The 26,420-nt window shown below is 35.4% G+C and overlaps 2 protein-coding genes across 18 annotated transcripts in view; one reads left to right on the forward strand and one right to left on the reverse strand.

Moving 5' to 3' along the window:
- The window catches only part of LOC127639469 (uncharacterized), an 808,968-nt gene that overhangs the window by 750,117 nt on the left and 32,431 nt on the right, over positions 1–26,420 (forward strand). The window lies entirely within an intron of this gene.
- Positions 1–26,420, reverse strand: part of LOC127639741 (uncharacterized) — a 51,201-nt gene that overhangs the window by 23,120 nt on the left and 1,661 nt on the right. For all 17 annotated transcript variants that reach the window (XR_007969999.1, XM_052121939.1, XM_052121944.1 and 14 more), the window contains exons 2-6: positions 25,993–26,304; positions 9,180–9,515; positions 8,415–8,546; positions 3,788–4,084; positions 2,280–2,594 (exon numbers count right to left, since the gene is read on the reverse strand). Coding sequence is in view for 16 of the 17 variants with exons in the window: in XM_052121939.1 (XP_051977899.1) it covers positions 2,280–2,594; positions 3,788–4,084; positions 8,415–8,546; positions 9,180–9,515; positions 25,993–26,304 (1,392 nt within the window). In the remaining variant the exon portion in view is untranslated. The remainder of the gene's footprint in view (positions 1–2,279; positions 2,595–3,787; positions 4,085–8,414; positions 8,547–9,179; positions 9,516–25,992; positions 26,305–26,420) is intronic.

Below are 26,420 nucleotides of genomic sequence, written 5' to 3' on the forward strand. Positions count from 1 at the left end.
TAATAAATGATGTTTTCACTGGAACATTCTCTCTTAAAGTGAATATTTCTCACAGTGAAAACTGTCCTGCATTGAGCTCTCCTGCACAAATCATTCAAACGTTTGTACCAATGAATCTTTTCTGATGTATTGAGGGAAATCTCATGTAAATATTCACCAACAATTTACATTTTTATATCAAAAGAGTGACAGAAATAAAAGTGCATCATGTGATTCGGGGAGTCCTGCACATATTTGAGAAACTGAATTTGAATTTCTCACTTCTGGTCCGATAAATGTGAAAATAATCCTAATTCTAATAACGAGTCGGTTACTAACGTAACCTCGGTTCTCTCTAGAGAAATTTTGGCAGGCTTTGATGCAATGAGCGCGCGGACGCCTCTCATTGGACGCGAGTTCGCCCAAGTTCGTCTATAGGCTGCAGCAGTTGCCGCAGAGCAACCAATGAGCTCGCTAGATAGCCCGCTCAAGGTCTGCAGTTGCTGCACTGCGTTGACAATGGATACAAAATTAAGGATAATTTTTTTGGCTTCAATATCTCAGAAAAGATGAATCTTTCCCGTAGCATAAGCTAGCTTACGCAATACGAGAGAACCTCTCGTAAGAGAACTGCAGGATGTTTACAGTGTTTGTGAGGTCTTGTATGTTTTTAGTCCTCCATGGTGTTCATCATGACACTATTGGGTAATTTGGGATATTTGTATGAAACACTTCATCATAATTCATATAAATTGTTTCTATATTGTCTTGAAATGTGAGAACTTGTGTTGTTAATCAAGTTCTCATGTAAATGTGCAAATCACTGTGAATGAACTTCTCTCATGACGCTCATGAACATCAACTGACGTTAAGATTTTCACACAACAATAACTTTCATTTCAGGTTATTTCTCAATAAAACCTATCGTATGCCTGCAGAAGACTTGGACTTTGATGCATTAGTCACATGGACTCTTTTAAAACACGTTGAGTCTTTCTGTTCAGTTGGTGGCTGTGGGATAAATTCATTATTTGTTGCTTGTATACGTGCGAGAGCAAAGTTGTCATAAATTGTCAAACGTTTGGAGAATGTTAATGTTGTTAATGAAAAACGAGACTAATCTATCTGCAGAGCTGTATTGTGTTGAACTCTTATTCTGATCAAATATTCAAGCTGTTCATTTTATATCCGTGAGCAATAAACATGAGAAATGAGCTGATTTTCACTTTTACATGTTTTAAACAAACTGAATTAACACAACATACACAGAACATTGAGAAGGGCAAATAAACTATTAATATAACTAACAGCTTAGACATTTCATTTGACTGTAATGCAAAGCAACATTAAATGAATCTTAATTGTTAAAAGTAGTGATGTCAGCGATGACTGTAAATCATTATTAATCCACTGAATCATCTCTCTGTATTTCAGTATTATCAGCGTTTAAAGTGACAGAATCTCCCATGATTACTGACACTGACTGCAGTGAACACTAATCTACTATAACTAATGAGCAAATATTACATCAGATAATTAATATTCATGAGTCAAACATTTGAGCTTTACAATGTGTCTCAGTTTTCTGATCGTTCCTTCACCCCCGATTACAAGAATTAATCATAATTAAAATTACGTTTCATTTAACGTAAACTGAGGAAACTTCAGGATATTAAACTAATTTAAATATGATAATTACTGCACTAAAAACATCAGGAAATTAAACTCATTTAAATATGATAATTACTGCACTGAAAACTTCAGGACATTAAACACATTTAAATATGATAATTACTGCACTGAAAACATCAGGACATTAAACTCATTTAAATATGATAATTACTGCACTGAAAACATCAGGACATTAAACTCGTTTAAATATGATAATTACTGCACTGAAAACATCAGGACATTAAACTCGTTTAAATATGATAATTACTGCACTGAAAACATCAGGACATTAAACTCATTTAAATATGATAATTACTGCACTGAAAACTTCAGGATATTAAACACATTTAAATATGATAATTACTGCACTGAAAACTTCAGGATATTAAACTCATTTAAATATGATAATTACTGCACTGAAAACTTCAGGATATTAAACTCATTTAAATATGATAATTACTGCACTAAAAACATCAGGAAATTAAACTCATTTAAATATGATAATTACTGCACTGAAAACATCAGGACATTAAACTCATTTAAATATGATAATTACTGCACTGAAACCATCAGGACATTAAACTCATTTAAATATGATAATTACTGCACTGGAAACTTGAGTTACTCACCAGAGACAGTAACATTGAATATCTTGTGTACAGTTACTCTACTGCTGATGATCTTCAGTTCATAATCTCCAGATTGATCTTTTGTGAAGTCTGTGATGGAGAGAGATCCAGTCTGTTGGTCCACCAGCAGATTCTGTTTGAATTTCCCATCATGAGCATTCTGACGTAATGAGATCTTTTTGTCCTTTTGTTTTTTGTCAGCCATGACAGTGTTTTTAAATTTCCACTCTACTTCAGCATCTTCCTGTAGTTCAGTAACACCACTGAATAAATTGACAGGATTTCCCTCCGTTACCATCTCTGAGATCCCTTCATCTGTAGAAGAATCAATCACAGTTACTCAGACAATTCTGAGTCGATAAACAATCTGAACAGTAATCATGTTTAATTAATGATCAGTAATCGTGTTTAATTAATGAACAGTAATCGTGTTTAATTAATGAACAGTAATCGTGTTTAATTAATGATCAGTAATCATGTTTAATAAATGATCAGTAATCGTGTTTAATTAATGAACAGTAATCATGTTTAATTAATGATCAGTAATCGTGTTTAATTAATGATCAGTAATCATGTTTAATTAATGAACAGTAATCGTGTTTAATAAATGAACAGTAATCATGTTTAATTAATGATCAGTAATCATGTTTAATTAATGATCAGTAATAATTTTTAATAAATGAACAGTAATCATGTTTAATTAATGATCAGTAATCATGTTTAATTAATGAACAGTAATCATGTTTAATTAATGAACAGTAATCATGTTTAATTAATGAACAGTAATCGTGTTTAATTAATGAACAGTAATCGTGTTTAATTAATGATCAGTAATCATGTTTAATAAATGATCAGTAATCGTGTTTAATTAATGATCAGTAATCATGTTTAATTAATGATCAGTAATCATGTTTAATTAATGAACAGTAATCGTGTTTAATTAATGAACAGTAATCATGTTTAATAAATGATCAGTAATCATGTTTAATTAATGATCAGTAATCATGTTTAATTAATGAACAGTAATCATGTTTAATTAATGATCAGTAATCATGTTTAATTAATGATCAGTAATAATTTTTAATAAATGAACAGTAATCATGTTTAATTAATGATCAGTAATCATGTTTAATTAATGAACAGTAATCATGTTTAATTAATGATCAGTAATCATGTTTAATTAATGATCAGTAATAATTTTTAATAAATGAACAGTAATCATGTTTAATAAATGATGTTTTCACTGGAACATTCTCTCTTAAAGTGAATATTTCCCTCAGTGAAAACTGTCCTGCATTGAGCTCTCCTGCACAAATCATTCAAACGTTTGTACCAATGAATCTTTTCTGATGTATTGAGGGAAATCTGTCATGTAAATATTCACCAACAATTTACATTTTATATCAAAAGAGTGACAGAAATAAAAGTGCAACATGTGACTCGGGGAGTCCTGCACATTTCTGATGTAAATCTGATCATTATTAAATTAAAAGAGTTTATCTACTCACTTTTGACAGTAACATTTATTGTCTTATATGTGATCTCTTTAGTGCTGTTGATGGTCTTCAGTTGATAAATTCCAGCATCTGTGCGTCTGCTGTCTGTGATGATGAGAGATCCAGTCTGATGATTCAGCTTCAGTCTCTCTCTGATATCATCTGTAACATGTGTGATCTTCCCTCTTCTGATTTCAGCTTTGAGAGTCGCTCCATAATACAGGTTCACATCATCTTTCTTTATACGATCATCATCAGTGATTAGAGGGACAGATTCTCCCTCCAATATGAACACTGTCCTCTGTTCATCTGTATGGACACAGAAGAGAGAAATACAGAGAAATGTTGATATTAAAACAGGTGAATGTTCTCACTGCACTGAAAACTGAACATCAAATATATTTATGAACAAACATCAGATATGATAATATTATTATAACCACTGGAAAAAAAGATAAGCTGCAATAATTAATTAAACAATAATTAAACATGTTTATTGCATTGTGAATATTAAAGCAGTTTATAAATTCATTATAATTTGATATTTAATATTTTAACGTTGTGACATACAGAAGGTCAGCAGCTGAAATATCATTACACATGTAAGATTATATAAAGATGTTTTTAATTGATTATAGATTGGGGTTGAGTTCAGTGTTTGTATTATCGTGTGTTTGAATGTGAGACGAGTAAAATCTTTATATCCGGGATGTAGATATACTCCTCTACAAGAGTCATCTACACAAATTACACAATATTTATCCTGTTAAAAAGGAATTGAATGATTTAATGATGTTGTGATGGATTATGATTGACATCACCGTCCTACATTTTTTCTTGTTCGACGAGAAATACGTCACAATACGGAAGTCGGTCACAACTTCCATTTCATGCCGACTTTAAGCGTCAAAACATCTGAAGTGGTCAAATAATTATAAAGTTGGTTGCTTGACCATTTGTAATAAAAAAAAATGTATGTATTGCTACAGTGCGCACGCGCATACACACACATTACAGTGCGCACGCACATTTTTGCCCACTGACAAACAAATGATCAGTCTATAATTTCAATGGTAGGTTCATTTGAACAGTGAGAGACAGAATATCAACAAAATCCAGAAAAACACACGTCAAAAATTTTATAAACTGAATTGCATTTTAATGAGGGAAAGAAGTATTCGACCCCTCTCAATCAGAGATTTCTGGCTCCCAGGTGTCTTTTATACAGGTAACAAGCTGAGATTAGGAGCACACTCTCTCTCACTGTTTAAATTAACCCACCATTATAATTATAGACTGATCATTTGTTTGTCAGTGGGCAAATGTACAATATCAGCAGGGGATCAAATACTTTTTCCCTCACTGTAACTCCTCTATCGCGTTTGAGGTATCTACGGCAAGTCAGAGGATTCAAAGCATTAATGGCACCGATGGCAATGAGAAACTTTGAGAGTAATGTGTGATCATTATTTTTGCAAACAGAACACCGTTTTTCTTTAAAGTATTTATTTACAGCTACACTTTTACAAATAACTGTTAGCCTACAAGCCACCAAAATTGCTACTAGACTCAAGAACTATTCCTTTTAAAAAGTACAATATTAAACAGTAGTTTATCAGATACATGCACACTTCAGAAATCAAAAACAGAATTTAAATGTAGACTGTGGTGAACGGTAACATGAACGGGGGCTTGTCTACACTACCTGTCTCCATTCTCCCACGGTGAGGATTCCAGTAAACGGTCAAATTGGGAATTCATCCGATCTCTAATGTCAGCCAGTTCTAAAATGCAGTGTGGACATATTTCACCTTACCTGTCCTCTGAGAATGATATTGAATTTTAACAAATCTCAGTCTGTCCTGATTGCGTATCCGCTTGAGAAAGGGCTCCAAATTAAAAAATGTCTTCAGGTGCACTCTCTTGGTCTTGGACGTTATACTAACACGTCAACCTGTCCACCATCAGGCTAAAGTAATTTATATTATAATATATTATATTGCCCATTTGCTTTTTCTGTTTTCATGGGGGCTGACATAAGATCACATGACCAGCTGAGTACTACGCACCGTTTCTTTGTAATGACACTTTTGGTTGCAGTATAAATGGATAATTTGTAATATTTACGACTGTGAATACAGTTTCGCTACAGTGGCATCAGTCACCAATAAAGAAAGCTTTGGTATGATGCTGCATTTATGCTAATACTGTATTAAGTCGAAGAGCACTGTTGTATCACCCAGGACAAAATACAAATAAAGCCATGTACACCTCTGCACAACATACAAGTTTTATCAATGAAATATCACTATATAATATAACCACAACCACCTTAAACATCTTTTGACTACAGATAATTATATAAAAAATATAGAAAAGATAATATAAATATATATTGTAGAATATCTGCCATCTGTGTTACAGATCAATCACAAGAAAACATCAACCCATGTATCTACTACAAATCAGCAATGGTCGATGTCCAGGACTGTCTGTAAAGCAGCAGAATAAACTTTTAAATATAAATAAAGATTTCAATGTGAATCTGACAATAACTCATGCAATTATACATTTGCATAATAACAAGAAAAGTTGACAAACTGGCCAACAGCAATTATGTCTGTAAACAATAAATAAATTGGCCTACTTCTGTAATATTAGCAACACACACACACACACACACACACACACACACACACACACACACACACACACACACACACACACACACACACACACACACACACCCACCAGTAAGTGAATACTAATTTGTGAATTAAAGTTAGTAAATAGGGTCTTGGTCATTTAATGTGCATTTGTAATGTGAAACAAAGTTCCTCTTTGCCATTAATGATTTGAATCCTCCGACTTGCCGTAGATCCCTCAAATGCGCTAGGAGTTATATACATGAGCAAATTAATGCGCTAATTAAGTTACGTGAGGCACTAAAATAACGCGCACTAACTTAATGCGTGACGCCGTCATGCCGTTTTCCGGTGTCTGAAATGGCGTAGATAGACCCTTTTTATCAGTGGCCTGTTTTTCATCTTAGCAACCCTAAAAATCTGTGATCATGTCTCTCTTATATCTCTCTTCATGTTTGCTGAAAACAGAGACTACAGTAAATTAGGCCCTGTATTATATATATTTATATGACTTACAATTAAAAAACATGTAACAAATTCTTTAGCCTAGATTATTATCCTTCAGTAAAAGTTCAGAGCAGAAGCTTAATTTCTTTATCACTCATTCTAACGCTCTCATTTATACTAAAATCACAAAATAAAATTCAACCAAATATGTAACGCTTCTGATATACATTAACTGACAAACACTGTAATATATTAATAATATTAAAACAAAATAAAGAAAGGAACAGGAGTAACCTCAGAACCACAATCTTTCTGCTCTTAGTCTGCATGTTTTCATGTCTTATCCCATCTAAAGTGAAACCATAAAATCACCTCTGCTCACATGTGATAACCCATCTATTCATTTTAGTGGAATACTGCAATGGATATTAAATATTTTCCATCATAAACCCTCATTGGGTCTGAACTTCCTAAGACTGAAATCCTACAATCGCCCCTGACAAAGAGGTGCAAGCATTTCATTTGGAAAGACTAACAATATTTTTCAAGTTAGTAGAAGTGAAAATATCAAAGTTACTTCACACAGGCACAATTGTTTGGCAGCGATGAACTTGTCTGGTCTGACTCAGTTCATTGTTGATTGGGTGAGAACAGTTCAAACTTACCAGATGTGGAAATAAACGAGTGAGACTCATTAAACTATAAGGAAAACACTGCAAATAACACATGTATGTGCAACCAAAACGTCCTTTTAAGTTAGGGTTAGGGTTTTTAAGTTGGATGAAAACGCGATTGTGAGCCTTTTACACGCGCTCCGCACACACACGCCCACTCTCTCTCACACGCGCGCTCCGCACACACACGCCCACTCTCTCTCACGCGCGCTCCGCACACACACGCCCACTCTCTCTCACACGCGCGCTCCGCACACACACGCCCACTCTCTCTCACACGCGGCTCCGCACACACACGCCCACTCTCTCTCACACGCGGCTCCGCACACACACGCCCACTCTCTCTCACACGCGCGCTCCGCACACACACGCCCACTCTCTCTCACACGCGCATGCGGACACGCACATACACAAACGTGTTTTAGTGACGAAATCTAGAAAATGTCTTGAGATAAACCCTGAATGATGTCTTAAGCTGTGGTAACTGCAGTATAAGCAGAATAATTGACTCCGGCCCTTTAATTATTTAATAATAACTCACACCCGATGTGTAACGGCACATTACCCCCTCAGGTGTGCATTATTTTAAACAATTCAACGGGCCGGAGTCAATTATTCCTTAATATACATAATAATGAACACCCTGAGTTACTAATACAGCCATGACATCATTCATCAATACAGTCAGCAGTCGAGTATCTGAATATCATTTAACAATCATACACTTCATTAATTACACTAAATCAATTATAATTACTGATAACAAACAGATGAAATATTAATAATGAACATAAAGTCAAAAACACATTTAAACTGCAGCACAATAAAGATCATTATTTTCATCTTGCTGTATCAGATGTAGGTGACACTTACCCTTTTTTCTTTCTTGTTCAGAGATCTTGCGGCGATAGTAAATCACACCAACAGCAGCAGCTGCAGCCACGAGCAGAACAGCAACAGTTATTCCTGCTATAGCACCTGCAGACAGCGGCGGCGGCGGCGGATCTGAAACAGATAAAGAGAGACGTCATTACTGTCACTGAATCATTAATCATCAGCACTAATAACCTGCAAAATATTCAGTATTAAGAGTTCATGAACATTTCACACTTTAGATTTGATTTATTTCTATTAATTCTCTCAGTTTCATTCACACAACGACAGCTGATAATATGAATCCCATAATAATCATGTCAGAAATGACATTTATAATGAATCCTGACGGGACATTTACAGAAATATTCCCAGTTAAAAACATGTTTTCTGAGGAACATTAAGTGTGACGTAATCATTGATCATGTTGTTGTTTATCTTTAATGACACACGAGTACACAATGTCATTGTTGCTGTATGTGTCAGTAAAATCATGCTAACACACACAAACTCATGTTGAGCGCTGCTAATGATAGAGACGGATTAACCCTTTAAACAATCAAATAATCCCAATGAAACAATATTTGATGAACACATGAACACACACAGTTCTTATAAAGCAAATCAAACATGATGTGACTGTAGATCAAGTGTGTGTGATGACATTATTATACTCTTCCTCTCATCATCAAAACACTTTCAGAGAAATCAAACTTGTGTGAATATGATCTGAAGTGTTTACAGACAGACGGTCACAGTACTTACGGTTCACAATAAGAATGAATCTCTTGTATATGGTGTCTCTGTTGCTGCTGCTGATCTTTAGTTTATATTCTCCAGTGTGTGCGGTTCTGCTGTTATTAATGATGAGAGATCCCGTCTGATCCAGATGTATTCTGCCTTTGAATCTCTCATCAGGAGAGAATGAGATCTTATTGTTCTCTTTATAAACTTTAGCGATGAGAATACTTCCAAACCTCCATACGATCAGTTCATCTCCAAGTGGATTAATAATATCAGTGTTTAGAGGGACAGGTTCTCCCTCCATCACCTCCACAGACTTCACTTCACCTCTAACAGGATCAATATCAGGTGGGGAATCTACAAAGAACAGATTCACAGACAGAGGTTATGTAAGGGATCATGTACAGTAATGTTACATCCCAAGGGATGTATATTATATCGTTGTGATATTTGAATGTGGTTTATTGTGGGTTGTGTTTCTCCCGGTCACTTTCGCTCTCCATTTAAGCAGGATAATGAGGCCCACCTGTCGCTCATCACCCATGATTGGCTCAGCCCAGGAATGGAGAGTTTAAGAGGCCCACAACTCTCTTCACCAGAGAGAGACACAGAGAATATTTTCTGCTGCACTAGTCATTATATCTCTTGGTCCCAGCATTGCAATTGTTGGGTGCTAATATGAGTAAGACAACAGTCTTGTCAGTTGTCTTTAAGTGTGAGTTGGATAACAGAATTGTCATTTGCAGTCGTTTACTGTTTATTTTCCTTTGGCAATGTCTTAATTGTGCAACTTCTACAAGTTTATTACCTAAGTTTGAATCTAAGTTGTTTGTGTTGTGGGATTATTTAGTAGGGAGATGGACGCCATTTACTTAGAAGTGTTCTGTTTTCTCTTGGTTATTTTTAGAGAGGGAGTTAGGGAAGTGATTTGAGTTTTCTTTCACTCTATAACCCCCTTTAGGAAGAATGTCTTTTGTATTAATCTAATCAACATTCCATTTTGAAATAGGTTATATTTATCTAAACATTTCAAACACGTTTGTCTTTATAAAATATTGTGAACACACTTTGCAACACATTTTTAACTCATTCAAGCAATTGGGAAACTGTTAAAATGAGCCTTCTGAACAGAATCCTCCACAGTCAAAAACTAAACTAAGTATTCTCAACAGCCCTACAACCAAAGAGCCATCAACTTCGGACATCAAACAACATCAGCTATGGACAGCGCTGTTTTAAATAAATAAATCTGATTGACGATTTTGCCTCTTCATTTTCATCGCCCCAACAACGAGTCCGCCTTTTTTGATGCGCACAGTTGATCGATGTGAGGCTGCACGGTGGAAAGGAATAAACGTAAATCGTCTTATAGTCTTGATCGGTATTTGCTTTTAAGCAGGTCAAAGGGAAAAACCTGCACTCACATAAGTAAGTGGAGGTGAAGGGGATGAGGACTTTCATAGCCTTTCAAGAGAGGTGGGGAAACTCAGTCCTATCCGTAAATCAACATGATATGATGCTTCAGTCACCTTATTAATAACAGAGCTAAAAGTATGGATTTATTTCAATGTGTTTGCAATTCTTTCAGCTTTCTGTCAAAATATTCCAGTGTCTTGACCACCAGACTAGAGCTTGTCCTCAATGTGATGCCGGAGCTTACAGGGTCTCATACAATCATTTGCTATCACCTCTTTGCAAATAACTCCCTTATAAACTTTATAAATAAATAAAATAACTTTATATATTCGTGATCATACTTCCTCCGTTTTTTGCTTGGCCCAGAATCTGCCTCATCTCCTGTAGACTTTTGTTTTGTAGACACTACAAAGCAATTCATTTTGCAACACGCATATGTATAACACACACTTTAACATGCAAGCTAACAGGACAGATGTGAACCGTTATGATTTATTTTCCCCACGCTGCGCCTCCCCTGGGACTCTCTGGCGCCCCCCTAGGGAGGCGCGCCTCACCAATTGAAAACTTCTGGTGCAAAAAATATCTAAAGACAACAGACACCCAAATCAGATCTAGAATATAAAAATGAATATAAGCGGACTGAGATTCTCCAGTTGTGCTCAAATTTATTAATGCAAGATCTGATTTTTTCTTGAACTAGTTCAACATGATCTTCACTTTTTAGTTTAGAAGTGAAATATGTGAAAACAGATCATGGAAATAAAATATTTGATCTTTTCAGAAACAATGTCTGAACACCAATCTTGTTATTAAGGATAATTTATAAATGTGGTTCAACTATTTTATAGAGATTTTAATAGAAGACATTTTTATTTGTATAGTGACTTTCACAACACACATCGTTTCAAAGCAGCTGCACAGAAGATAAAACTGTAATATCTATAATGTCTTAAGAGTCATCGTGTAAATAAAAATACATTTTATAATTTTTTTTACTTTCACTTCTATGTAAAACTGAACACAATATTCACAATAATCACGTGTGAGTCTATATTTATTCCCTCTCGTTGATTTGCAGCAGTTGCAGATATTGTTGCTCTTGTGTTACAAACTGCAGATCACAAAAGCTTTTCACATCCCATGTACTGTTGAAAATACCCATAAACATCTGGACAATCTGGTCCTTACGCAGGGGCGGTTTACGATTTCTGAGGCCCCATGCAACCAACCAACGGCCCTATTTCGAAAAATTTTGCAAAAAAAAAAAAAAAGACAATTTATTTTAAATCATGATTCCTTCTATCCGCCGTTGTAGCCAAGTATATTCAAAATGTTTAATGAAATACAAATCTAAAGATAATAAATGCATGTTATCCAGTTTTTCCACAATACAGTGATAAGAAAGCTATTTTTACCTACATATAGGTTTACAAAACACTGTGTGTGTGTGTGTGTGTGTGTGTGTGTGTGTGTGTGTGTGTGTGTGTGATGTGGGGGTGTGCACTTCACTTCTTCACCCAGTAACATTTTAAATTCAGTTGTTACAGTATATATTAATATTATATCTAATTATGTGTTGTTGACCAGATTGTAATTATAATATGACACAGTATTATTATTATTACTTTGAGGATATATATATATAATATAGTTCTGTCTTATTTACTTTCACCTGGAGGTTATATTCTGACACTGCAGTGTATTTATTGTTCATCATGTTGCAAAAGTCTGTATTATATTAGCAACGTAGGCAACATTCGTTACAGTATCGTAACAGTAAACACACAAGCCACGGCGGCCCCTCAGAACACTACAGCAGAACAAAAAACAACAACAACAACAACATCATCATTGCCGTTTATCAAGCGCTGAAACTTTGCTTGGTGCAGAATAATCTGGAATAATGTTAAACATTGTAACAGTCACCTCTTTGAAGCCTGAACTTGTTCAGAACATTAAATCTTTGTGACACCTGCGCTAAAAACGGTCTAGACGCAGCGCAATGACTGAAACAGAACGCAGGTGTCTTGACGTGTTTTTGAGACCTGAAGATATTTTTAACTTGACAGTGTCTAAAAACGTGCCAGTCCTACATGAGACACTGAAGGAACAGTGAGACGAGAAAGTGCGTGTTTACAAAGAGAAACAGAGTAGAAGCACGCAAAAACACATTCAGTGTGAACGGTATAGTATATTTTTCAATATTCTAGTATGTTTCTTATATATCAAAATACTTATATGAGTTTCCTGGCCTTTGTGTGACCCAGGAGAGAGCATATGAGGTTACTAAAAGTGTTGTTGCTGCTGAGGCCACAAAGAGCACCCAGCTGTAACAAAATAATGAGACTAAGGACCTTGAAGATAGACTAAAGCCAAGTTTCTACCAGTAAAAAGATATCAAAAGGCTCTGTGAGATAATGGTGGCAAATAGTATCCATTGGTTACAAAAATAACAAAGGGGCACAGAAATGAGGTAATGCCAGATAACAAACTGTATAGAAGAGGAGGTTGTGGACTAAGACAGTCAGAACGGACAGCTGGCCGGTCTCATGTTTGTTGGTGTTCAATAAACTACAACTTTGGCATCTGGAACTCAAGACTCCGAGAGTTTTCTTACAACTCAGAGAGATTCATCGCGATATTCCACGACATATCTTTGGCTCCAACTCGTGGGGCTGGCATTGAGGTCAAGGGGCAAAGGTCGCTGGTGGGACGGCTTGCACGATCGCACAGAAACACCGGCGCCAGAAACTGAGGTAAGCATCTTTGCTTAAGGTGTTTTTGTGTGATCTGTGGTAGCGAGTCCCGTAAGTGGCTTCCCTAAGACTTTTGCCAGTCCGGACATAGAATAATTTGAACTAATTGGCTAAAATAGAGGCGAGTTCCAGATTTCAAAAATAGGGGGTGGGATTGTTTAAAGAGAGTTTAAGAAAGTTTATTTGAAGAAGGTAGAAAAAGCCTGGGGTGAGTCGAGAAGCGACGCAGTGAAAATTCCCGGTTAGGTGCATTTATTCAAGGTTTTGCCAGAAGAGTGGCTGAAAATCCTGTACAGGTGAAAATCCTAACACGGGTGGAGAAGTGAAAATTGCAAGCAAAATTCCTCCAGGTGTTAGATTAAGTTATTTATTGCAGTGTTTGATCGGAACCCGGACTGTGCAGAAAACTGGGAATTGTTGAACTATGTGTGCATGTTTGAGATAATGAATAATGTGCATGACTAACTATGTTGTTGGTGCATGTGTGCTTACGGTACTAAATGCGCTGTTTTTGTGTTTATTCAAATGCATGATTGCAGTGTTGATGATGTATTGTGTGCAGAGGCAGAATAATACAGAGAATCAGGTGCACTAAGCAGGAAATGCTAAATGAGAGCAAAAGTGGAAAACTAATTGAAACAGTGAATTGAATAAAACAATGTTGAAAAAGTATAAAGACATAAAATGGCATCAGGCTTCTCTGATATCTCCCTGCCTTGCTCTCACTCACTGGTCAGCTGAACGGACAGCTCTGTGAGTGAGGGGAAGGGAGATTCAGAAGAGAAAAATAGAATAATTGGGAAAAAGATAAAGAAAAGGCAAAAAGTTTTCCATTACAGTGAACAAGACTAGAGAAAAATGCAGAGACAAGCGAAGTTTTGTAAAGTTGGAGATCAATGCAGATCTGAAGAGTGGGAGAGAGAATTGGAAAGAGCGCTGATAGAGTTAAAGGGAATCAGCGATCATTTTTGGAAAGAATCAGAGTACATAGATTACGTAGGGCAGAAGAGAAAATTAACTGCAAAAAGAAGGAGTTAATGAGAACCTTAACTGAAGTGGTGAATTTAGGAGAAATAGAACAGGAGTGGCCATTTGTTAACTGGTTGGATGTTGCGGTTAGGAACATAGATCCTAAATTATTTGTGGATCACATAACTACACTCTGTAAAGCAGGCCATAGAAATGAGATAGATATATACAAGGGACATTTGAAAGTGTCAGTCAAGGAGGCGAATATTCCTTACTTGAAATCTGAAGTGGCACATTATTGGGAAACGTTGTTTTAAGAGGGCAGACTTGGATAGGGAAACATAGATATGCATGATATAAAGCAGAATGCAAAACTTAAGTGTGTATTGCTAATATAGACATAGATAATGATGCATTACTTATGTGAAAGCAATGTATTGCTCATGTTGAAATAAATATGTAATCAAAAATGAAAGTAGCCTATAATGCATGATAAAGCAAATAATTAGAAAAATGAATGCATTAGTTTAAACACTTGTGACCATGCTGTATGTATAAGAAATAAGTAATGTATAATCATGTTATTTGTACCCAAGATGTATGTATAAGTAGTATGTGAGGTATAACCATGTTTTCAGAAAAGTTTTGTAAATCACAAAATAAGATTATATTAACAAACATAAACCATGAATAAACAAATAGTTGGTTTTGAGAAGAAATAAAGTGAAACCATATAAGCAATAAAAGAAGGAACATAAGCGAATAATAAAATAAAAGAATAAGAGAAAATATAAGTTAAGAAAATAAAGAGGATAACAAAAAGAGTAAAAAGAAAGAAATAAAAGATAATAAATAAATATAAGGGGAAGAGATAAGAAATAAAAATAAGTATAATAAATATATAAATAAGTATTAGTAGTAATAAATATTTTGTTTATTAAGTTGGATGTTATCCAGAAGTATAGTTGATAAGACTGGGATAAATGAGCACAGTTGTTGATTTTTTTTCATTCTCTCTCTCTTACAGTACGCTGGAGACTGAGTGCTGGGAAAGAGAGAAGGGAGGGGCTGCTAGAGTGAGAATAGGGAGCTGTGAAGGGAGGGCTTTGAGCAGGCACAGAGAAACAGAACAATACTTTTTTTTCCTTGTCTCAGTTTTCCTCCTGAAGCAGAAATCATAATGTGGAAATAAGATGTTACTGAATTTGAGAGGAGACTAACTGAGAGGAGAAAAGAAATCGAATTAAAAAGACTAATAATAGAAACACAGGGAATTAGTGATCATTTCTGGAGTTATGAACAAATTAAATACAGTCAAAAATGTTAAGGTGATTTTTAATAGGGAGAGTAAAGGAGAATTAGCACCAATGTAGAAATTGTCTTGAACAGAGACCCAGAATGGATGTGACCGCTGTAGGTGGAAGTACATGAGTTTTAATATAAAAAGAAGTAACAGATATAGCGATCAACCACTGTAAATAATGAGTGTTTTTATGGAAATAAAGGAGAGGGATAAAAAGAGGAGAGCAAAAGGAGGGGCAGAAGTAATAGGTTTGTTTTAGTATAATATTTTTTGAGAGCTCTGTGTTTATAAAGGCCTTGTGTTTGTAAAAAGTGTGAAAGGTTCTGTGTTTGTGAGAGAATCTGTGTTTTAAAGTATGGGAAGTATGACTGAAGTGTGATTGCGTATGGAAGTGTATGTTATATGAGCCCAATAAATATCAATCCAGATAGAGAGGTTGATCCTTTGCTGCATAACTAATGAGGAGTATGTATGCAGTTTACATAAAAGAAAATCTATTTAGACTATTTTCATCAATATAAGAGGCAGAAGAGATCTGATGATTAAAAACAAAGAGGGCACTTAATAAATATTATGATTGTAGAATTAAAACCAATGATAAAAATTATATTTGTATGTCTGTGTAAATGTGTGTATGTATATGTATATGTATGTATGTATGTATAAGGATAAATATAATACAGTATAAACAAACAAATAGCTGTAAAACAAAAATGTGCATGAAATCAAAAAGTTAACCCTTAGCGGACTGGACAATGTTTATTCTTGGGCTGTTCTTTTCATGCCATGAATGAAGCCTGATGTAAGATTAACTAAACTGAGAGCTGTTGAATGGACATGTGTCAGATCATAACTCCTTTTATATCAAAGTGATGAGTAAGAATATTTAGATTATAAAAAAGTGATAACTTTAAAGTGATTGAATTGCATTTGGGAAATCACATTATCTGGACAAACAATAAAGCTTTGAGTCGAGTGTATTGCGCTAAACTAAAGTCAAATAAGTTATTGGATTTTAAACCAAGGTTGTATTTAAGATAAGTGTTGTTATATTAAAGCAAATGGCAAAAGAGGACCAAAGATATGATAAAATAAGAAAATTATATTTTGTATCTTATGCAGTTAAACCTTAAATGTGAAAACTTCACATTTATGTGTCTGTTTTATGTTCTGTCTGGTCCAGTTTATGAGAGAATACTATTTTAACATTATTAAATTAAACACAAGAAAGTTGTTTTTGAATTTTCTATGATTTTAAAAATGTCTGGAGAACAATTTAAATGTGAGTGCGGCGTTATCGGTGTAAACTTGATCAACCAACAAAAGATAGGCAGAGATTTTTTATTTTTGTTAGGGACTGTCTGATGAAGGCATTGAGGATGACTTTGAGGGGAAACAGGCCTCTCTTGATGTCTTCAGACAGACAGAAAGGGGCCCCGACTTTAGAAAAAGATAGAAAGCAGATAGATAGCTATTTTATTTTTATTTTATTTATTTTTTGTTTGGTATAGGTCTTGGTTGATCATGGGTACACTGAGGAACTGCATTTGAGACTAAAATTAAAGGAAAATAAATTTAAGAATGATTTGGATCATTTAAAAATTAGTCTTTGGGGCGGGTGAAGCCCATGGAGAAAGGTTAAGATTAAATTGAACATCATAACTTCGTCATATATGAATGTTAATAACTTCATATTCATGTGTCTATTCTGTGTTTCATTTGTTATTATTATGTATGTTGTTTCACTAACTCATTCTGGAACTAGTTTCTCCCCATTGCAGACGGCTGAGAAAGATGATTTTATAGACGTTACTAATGCTGCAGGAGGAAATCAGGACACAAAGAAGACTGAAAATGATGTGATTGATCTGATTGATCTTCCTGCGCTCATTACTGCTGGTAATCATTATTGATTTGCCATTTATAATGTGGATTCAAATTTCTCTGGAAAAGTTCATTTCAGTCTTATACGATCACTTTATGATTTTCCAGAATGCCATCAATGGGTTCAATGCCCGTGTCTAAATTGTTCTGAGGGTCTAAATTTAAATCCGGCAGCTAACCACTGATTTATTGATTTGAAGAGTAAATATTACAAATGTATGGCAAAGTTATAGAGTTACCTATTGGATTGGTTACTCCCCCAAATTTTCCAGAGAGTACCCTCATAATAAAGAAAAAAAAAAAGGAGCTTAGTGTGTGCTATAAAGTGCTGATTGAGTGTCTATTTCTATTACTACTATTTTAGTTTGCCATAGTTAATACATGAAAGTGTAATTTTAGAGGTATAATAGTGATAACTGTTAAAAGATGATGAAACATTTGGATAAAAAATAAATAAATAAATAAATAAATAATGTAAGAGTCATGAGAAATTAAAAGTACGTAGTGTATCTTACTGAGCAATTATTTCAAAACACAAGAAAAGAGATATGTTTTTAGATATGTTTGTCTTTTAAGACTTTATTCTGTTTAATCTTTTACTTTTCTGTTAGTTTAAAAACTTGATTTATATTATTTTATTAGATAGAATGGAAGTTCCTTCACCTGAGAAAGTGTAAGAAATGGAGAAAGTAGTAATAATAAATTATTACTTAATAATAAAAAAGGGATTATAATATATTAATAATAAGATAGGTGTTGTAAATGTAAAGCTCTGCATGAACAGAAGGCTAAACATAAGTTGTATTGATTATATAGAGAATGTCGAAAAAGACATTGTGTTCTGTTTTATTAAAGATTAGAAGGTTATTTGTATGTTGTTTGAATGGACAGAAGAAAGTAAGATGAGAGTAGTTTTTGATGAGAGTAGTTTTTGTTTTTAAATGGTGTGAGATGAGAAAGTTTGAAAGCAGTTAATATAATCAGTTATTATAAATATCACTATTTTTACTGTTGAAGAATAAATTAAATGTATTATTGTGAAACAGTGTAATGCCCCACTCCTCACTCTCAGTCTAAAATTGATAAGTGTCTGCTTGAAACAGAAACACAAGAGCAGAATTTGAAGAAATAGTCATAAGTGTTTTATTTCATTTTATTTTGGTTTGATTTTATTTTTATATGTAAAATGATGTGCCTTATTGGACAATAATGTTAGATAGAGTGATATGAAGGAGTTCAAACAGCTCTCCTCATCAATGATTAAAGATTTTATATATTAAGAGGGCAATCTAAAGTTAAGGGTTTATACTAAAGAAAAGAGATTAAGTTGAAAATTCATCTGAAAGAATAAATGTAGGTTCAAAAACTATCTAGAGACTATTATTGAATTGAGGTGATGTTTTTAATTAAGCTTCCTAGAAGCTTGAGAGGCTTTGTTCTGATGTTAGTCCCCACATAGTTTTGTGTAACATTTGCTAAAGTAGCAGAAATAAAACCTGAATGGAAATGAATGATCTTTAAATGAGTTCAATTTTAGCATATTTTACTTTTACTTTGGACAATTTTAATAGATTGATGAATTTTTAATAATGCTTTTTTTAACCATGTTTTGAATTGTCTCCATATTTAAGCATTTGTAGATGTTCCATTGGCTGTGTCGGTTCTCTGGTGATACTCCCTGAAAAAGAAAATATCTGTTTACTGATACCAAATTATTATGGATTGAGGACTGAGCAGTATCAAGACCAGGGGCAAGAGGTGACGACCCAATGACGGGTAAGACTTGACAATGGCGTCACCGCCCAAGAAGGTTTGAAAGGGTTTTAAGGGGTGGATAAATGCTGCATTTTAATAACCGCTTTACTAAAATAACTTATCACAGTGTTAAATACCAAGCATTCTGTCACTGTGTTGTCAGGGGATCATACCCTGTGTAGAGGATTATTTATAGATTGGTTTTTGGGGTAAAGTTTTGAGAACCGTTGCAGACAAAGGAGTGCTTGACATTTTATAGAAGTATTAAACAAACATGGGGAATGTTTGTATGATAATGAATTTAGACTGGAAGATGATTTATTACTTTTACTTATGCTTTAATTGAACTCATGTACATTGTAAAAGTAATGAAGAATGGAAAAGATACATGGTGGTAACTAAAGATTAAGATTGCTTGTCTTGTTTGATTGTAACAATATAAATGGAATTAATTAAGAAATAGGGTGCAGGGTTGGCTACAATTGGTATAATAATTGAAACAACAATTCTTGAGAGGGGAATAATATTATATTGTCTGTTACCACTGATTAAATAATTATGTAAAAAAAACAGATGAAGTACTGATCAATGTAAATGGCCCAATGCAACAGAAAGACCAAACTGGGAGGAAATTGATTCCTCCAATAATATGTTATATATTTGATCATTCTTTTATTGATTTAATATTCTGAATTACTCTGATATAGTCTGAAACTATGAAAAACAGCTTAGCTTGCAGGGAAAATTAATTAATGTGATACAGACATTGAGAGTCCTTGGGAAACAGGAGGAAATGAAATGTATGTGATAAGTGAATGAGTAGGGAGTTTTAAGATAAGGAACACCTGTGGTAGTTTACCTCCTCTGTGGAGAATTATAGCCTTTTTGTGAATTACCCTTTCTGTGAATGACCATGAAAAATGTTGTGTATAGATACTAAAGGGATGATCTAATGTTTTTAATTGGAACAAAGTCAGGCTATGCCCGGCTCCTGCCTGGAGGAGGCAGAGGACCCATGTGTTATTTAGTGCTAGAAATGAGATGCAACAAATGTGTGTGTAGCAAATGACTCTAATAAGGAAATCATTTAATATATTAATCAAATGAATGCAGAAAGTAATGATTTTTAGTTAATATAAAACATGTAACCATATGAGGTGATTACAGTGTTCTTTATGCATATAAAATGAAATAGTCATGCTGTTGCCATCATTGAAGCAAGTTAGGACAGGATGACCAGCTGAAGGAGAGAAGGTAGAAAACAATTGCGGCCTACAATACCAATGAATAAGAAAGACATATTAATATGGATGTTATTACTGACATACTTGGGACAAGTGTTGCCCCCAATGATGGGGCCTACCAGAGAAACGTCCCAAGAAGGACCAGGATCACCAGATGTACAATTCTAAGAAAGCATACTGCAGAGTGGGTTCCCTACAATCAGCCTTGGAGATCTTGGATGTCCTTTTCAATGAAGCTGACCTAAAACAAAATACTCCAGAATGTGAATTAAGAAAGTACAGAGCACTTGACGGACTGTATTGAAGAAACTATGAATATGGACTTCCCAACGATGAACACGAGGCAAGATTCAGACAAAGAAGAGCAGCAAGCACAAAACTAAGAACCCGAGGAAGAAGAAGTTCAGCAGGAACCGGCTACAGAATCTGAGGAAAGAGAAGAGGAAGTAGAAGGACAAGCGAAAGTAGGGGAAGAGCACGTTGCGGCAGAAAAAGGGATTGAAGTGCCGCAGTAGAGCAGGAAAGCATAGAAATTGAGACGGAAGTATATGTCACAGAGGAACAGGACCAAGAAGGTGAAGAAGGAGAAAGACAAGAAGAAAGTGATCGTCCTGCTGAAACAGATTCAGAAGCAACTGAAGGAAATGAAACAGGCCAACAAGCGCAGTTGTTCGAGGAAGAGTTGTGGCACATGGAGAAAGAATGGAAGCTCAAGGAGGTATTAGTGTTGATGATGCTGTTACTAACATATTTGGGACAGGTATTGCCTCCTATACAGGGCCTACCGGAGAGGAGATCCAGGAAGGCCCAGACTCTCCAGGTGAAGGACTGTCACAACGACTATGGTATGATGAATTTCCTACAATTGACATCTCAGACCTTCAATGTTATTCCCCCGAATGAGCAGAGACTAGATAACATAGCACGAGAAATCAGAAAGAAGCGAACGCCTGGATCACTAAACAAAGGTGAACCCGAAAAGCAAAGAATCTGGATAAGCAATTTGGCTAAGCAGAACAAACCGAAGAATCGGCCTCAAAAGACACCTGTCAAAATAATCACCCAAAGACTGAAAAAGCAAATAAATTTAGAAAATGATATGGAATCCATAGAGTCAGCAGGAACAGAGGAACTATTACAATATGCAAATCAAAATGACTGGTATAAATGGGCCAGATATACAGCTAAGCAAGCAAAAATGACAAACTGTGTAATGTGCTCACCCACTCCATTGAAAAAATTTGTAGTAGTCCCAAATCAGTATGATTATAAGCATTGCGCTGAGTATTATGCCAAAAAATTGTGGTAAAACAGGGAGAACAGTGTACTGCCCAGCAGAATGTTTGGCATTCTTGGGTCATCCGGAATATGATAAATATTATAAGATGATAGGGTGGGGAGATGAAGGCAGAAAATTAGACAAATACGTGTGGATAATGAGAAAAAAGAAAGCACATTATCATATAAAATAAATTGTCAAGTGGAGTATGAATGCTTTAACAAAACTAAAGGAAAAACGAATGTAGGACAATTTAAGGGCAATTGTGCAGTAATATGGCATTTAGATGATGAAATGTTTTTTAATAATAATGTGATTAGGTTTAGATTTAGATTGCTGTATATACATACATACCAAATAATACATCCCCAGAAGGAACTTTTACCCAGGCGATGAGGAAACTGCATGACCTGAGAAAGGAAGTTAAATCTAATGTAGGGAGAGATCAGCGGTTTGGGCAATGGTTTGATGATCTTTTTGGTTCATGGAAGTTGGGGCTAATGAAAATAGGTATAATAGTAGTTACGGGACTGACCCTATTTGCATTATTGTTATGTTGTATTATACCCATTCTGAGATCAATTATGACTAGAACGGAGGCTAAGCAAATGGTAGCCGTATCAATGATGACAACGCAAACAAGTGTTGCAACCAGACAATATACCATTGGGCCAGGATTGGATGAACTTGATGAGATTTACTGAGAAGCAATCAAGAAAATAACAATGTAAGGGGAATTTTATTTTTGAACACTTTTCTCATGTTTTTGATAGTAAGGGAGACAGCAAGACTATTGTACTTTCATTTTACATAACAAAATAGGTAGCATCTCAAGAAAGGAGTTAGAGGGTGTTTTGTTTGTTATTTTTGACATATTCCCCTATTATCAATGTAACCAATTTCTTATTACTTATTGGTGAAGTATATCTTTAGTACACTGCATCTAACCAAATAGAAGTAGCATTTTTGATGATTATGGTTCCATATAATGTATATGTGAAGTTATTGCCAAGAGAAGACATATAAGAGCTATATTTGAAGACAGGAGCGACGAGCACCTCAGTGCTTGGCTGCAAGAGCAAATAGACTCAACTGGTGGTTTAAAAACTCGCTGTCTGCTCCAACACACCACCAGATAGCGCTCCAGGCTACCGGAATTGTCTGTGAGTTCCTCTGGCAACGAAGGATAAATATTACTATGTTACTTTTAATAGTGTTTTGTTAAAGCATATATATATATATATCTTCTACTCAATGGATAATCAATTGTACTCTACATCACGCAAGGCTTCACATTTGCATGCACATGCTTATTACAAATGAGTTGATTTCTGTCACCCACCCCCAGGAACAGTGATAGCTAGAGGACTGGGATCTTTTACTCCTTCCTAGTTAAGTGTGGATGGAGAGGTTTGGTCCCAAGTTCTGCAGAGTGCAGCCCCATAAAAATGGCATTGGATAGTGGACTGAGTGGCCTACTTTGGCTACATGATGAAATGGGACAGGCTAGCTTGTGTGACTGCACTCTGGTTTGAGGGAAATAGTGTGTGAGACTTTTTTAAGTCTCAGAGGTGGGAATATATAGTATATTTTTCAATATTCTAGTATGTTTCTTATATATCAAAATACTTATATGAGTTTCCTGGCCTTTGTGTGACCCAGAAGAGAGCATATGAGGTTACTAAAAGTGTTGATGCTGCAGAGGCCACAAAGAGCACCCAGCTGTAACAAAATAATGAGACTAAGGACCTTGAAGATAGACTAAAGCCAAGTTTCTACCAGTAAAAAGATATCAAAAGGCTCTGTGAGATAATGGTGGCAAATAGTATCCATTGGTTACAAAAATAACAAAGGGGCACAGAAATGAGGTAATGCCAGATAACAAACTGTATAGAAGAGGAGGTTGTGGCCTAAGACAGTCAGAACGGACAGCTGGCCGGTCTCATGTTTGTTGGTGTTCAATAAACTACAATTTTGGCATCTGGAACTCAAGACTCCGAGAGTTTTCTTACAACTTAGAGAGATTCATCGCGATATTCCACGACAACGGCCCCTCATCCGTTTGCTCGTATCTGTGCGAGTGTGTGCCCGTGGGCGAAACAAGTTCGGAGGGCCTGTATATTTTTAATAAATTACAAACCCGAACCCAAAGTCCTACTGGCCTAAACCCGGTGAACCGCTCTGAGACCGCAGACAACAGAATAGTCGCGTGTGTACCCAGAACAACACGTCACCCCTCAAGCACTTTTTGCAGAGCTTTACTACTTGGGCCGAGGGGCCCCACGCAATTGTGTGGTGGTTAAAATTGCTACTGTTCCTCACGGAGTAAAAATGTAATAATTTTACAAGCGGGGATTTCTCCCTCAGGTAACACACAGTTTTATATTGTGTCTGTGAGGAACGAGACGTGCAGCTGTGTTGAGTTTTACTGACAGTAAACAGATGTGTGACTTTATTCAGTTAATAAACTTCTCTGGTTTCCACATTGAGTTTATCTGTAATAATGTAATAATAAAGTGGGGCATTGCGAACTATGTTTTAAACACTCATCATGAAATCTAATTTACATCAAATGGTAATTAAAATAATCTCAGATCGTCTGGATTTGATTTATTGAACAGAATGTGTTTGTGCATCTGAAACAGCAAGTGTCATTTTAAACAATCTTTATATTATGTTGCTTCATAAAAGTGATTGTGTAGATAAATGTTTATATTGCATTTGTGTTTTTTGCTGAATTCTGTGTGTCCTGTGTGCAGCAATGAAAAGCTCAACTTTCGCATCCCCATACGTGAACTGCAATATATATTTTAAATTATGATTTTGTATTTGTCCTGTCCGCCGTTGTAGCCAAGTACATTCAAAATGTTTAATGAAATACAAATCTGCATCTTTGCATAATTTTTGATTTGCCAATTTGGCAATTTTGTAATAGGAGGAATTTTTTTTAATCGAGTAATCAAATTAAATCGAGTAATTATGACAGCCCTAAAATCAATGTAAAGCACATAGCAGCACGGTATTATAGTGATTATTGAACATTTCTGACTGTTAATAAATGTGTGTAAAATGATCAAGATTTAGCCGGTTTATATTTTCTCAAATCAAAAGGAAATCCAGAAAAGACACTCAAACGACGATTGTATGTTAACTCCGTGTTGCACACAGTACTTATACTGGTGCCATAGTTCTACCACAGACTCAAGCACTACAGAGGTGTTCATTAAATACAGATGTATGTAACTAATGCTTATGATACGCTGATAAGAGAGCAAGGCATTGTCAAGACAAACACCACAGACCTCCATCTCAGGGGGCTGTTCACTCCAAACACGTCCATCGTTTTCTATGTATGCATGTGCTAGAAGGACGTCTTTGACTGCTGTGCTATTTTTTCAGCCTCTCGTGAACAAACAATTTTTTTTATTATTTATTTATTTTATTTTTTTCACCCCCAGACACTTTGTCAAAATTCAGCCTTTAAAATGCGCCATGATACACCCGTGTTCTGATTGTCCTCTTGCACTGTGTCTGTTTTAGCAAGTCATTGTCAGTGTTTGTCACACATCCAATATTCAAATGCTCATTTTAGCATTCAAAGGGGAATTTCTTAAATTCAAAGAATATTGTAATTTTAATTTGACAGCCCTAAATTATGCATCTTTACTTAATCTATTTGTGTTGGGACAACATGAATATTTTGAGTTTGGTTAACTGGGGATTTCTAATTTCCAGCATTCTTTGCATGACACTCGTTAGGAAGAGTTCATGTCAAAATGAAGTGTTGTATAATGTGTCTTTGTGCAAGATGAATGGAAAGGGGGAGACCTGTTAGTGTTTAATGTTTTGTGTTTATTAGAAGAGTCTAGAAGAGTAAATCTTTTGATTTCTGAGAACTTATTAGGGTTTATAATGTGACTCAGATTGTCAATCTCTTAAAGTTTCATCTCACACCCATCAGAGCTACAGTCTGTTCCCCCTCCTGTCTTCTGGAAGGTCGCACAGATTCATCTGAGCATGTATTAGCAGGTTTAGAAAGTTTCTTTCCCAGAGTTTTCTCCCGCTGAACTTTGGGATTGACTGTAACATTTAACATATTCTCACTGCATGTATTCACTGGTGCAGAGTGAGCAGACATGTTTAAGAAAGACAGTCACACAGGTTTGGAACGACATTAAAGAGGAAATGATGACAGAATATGTAAATGATCCATTAAAATGCTCACCATAGACTGTAAGAGTGAATTTCTTCTCTGTTGTCCCAGTGTCGGTGTTGATCTCTATTTTATAATCTCCAGAGTGGATGGTTCTGATGTTTGTGATGGTCAAAGATCCAGTCTGATGATCCAGCTTTAGTCTTCCTCTGAATCTCACATCAGTAATATCCTCGATCTTACCTCCATCAGTGATTTCAGCTATGGCAACACCTTCAAACCACCACAGGATCTTATTATACGTCAGTATTTTATTATCATCAGTCTGTAGAGTGACAGAATCTCCCTCCATCACTGACTTTCTTTCATCTGCACCCGAGACACCTGGAGAACAAACCAGAAGATTTCACTTTTATCTCACTGATAAACAGATCCAACTGTGACTGTTTTATTCTTGTTTAATAAATGAATTAAAATCCCGTCAGTGTCTCTAGAATCTA

The sequence above is a fragment of the Xyrauchen texanus genome, chromosome 48, assembly GCF_025860055.1.
Source record: "Xyrauchen texanus isolate HMW12.3.18 chromosome 48, RBS_HiC_50CHRs, whole genome shotgun sequence".
NCBI lineage: Eukaryota > Metazoa > Chordata > Actinopteri > Cypriniformes > Catostomidae > Xyrauchen > Xyrauchen texanus.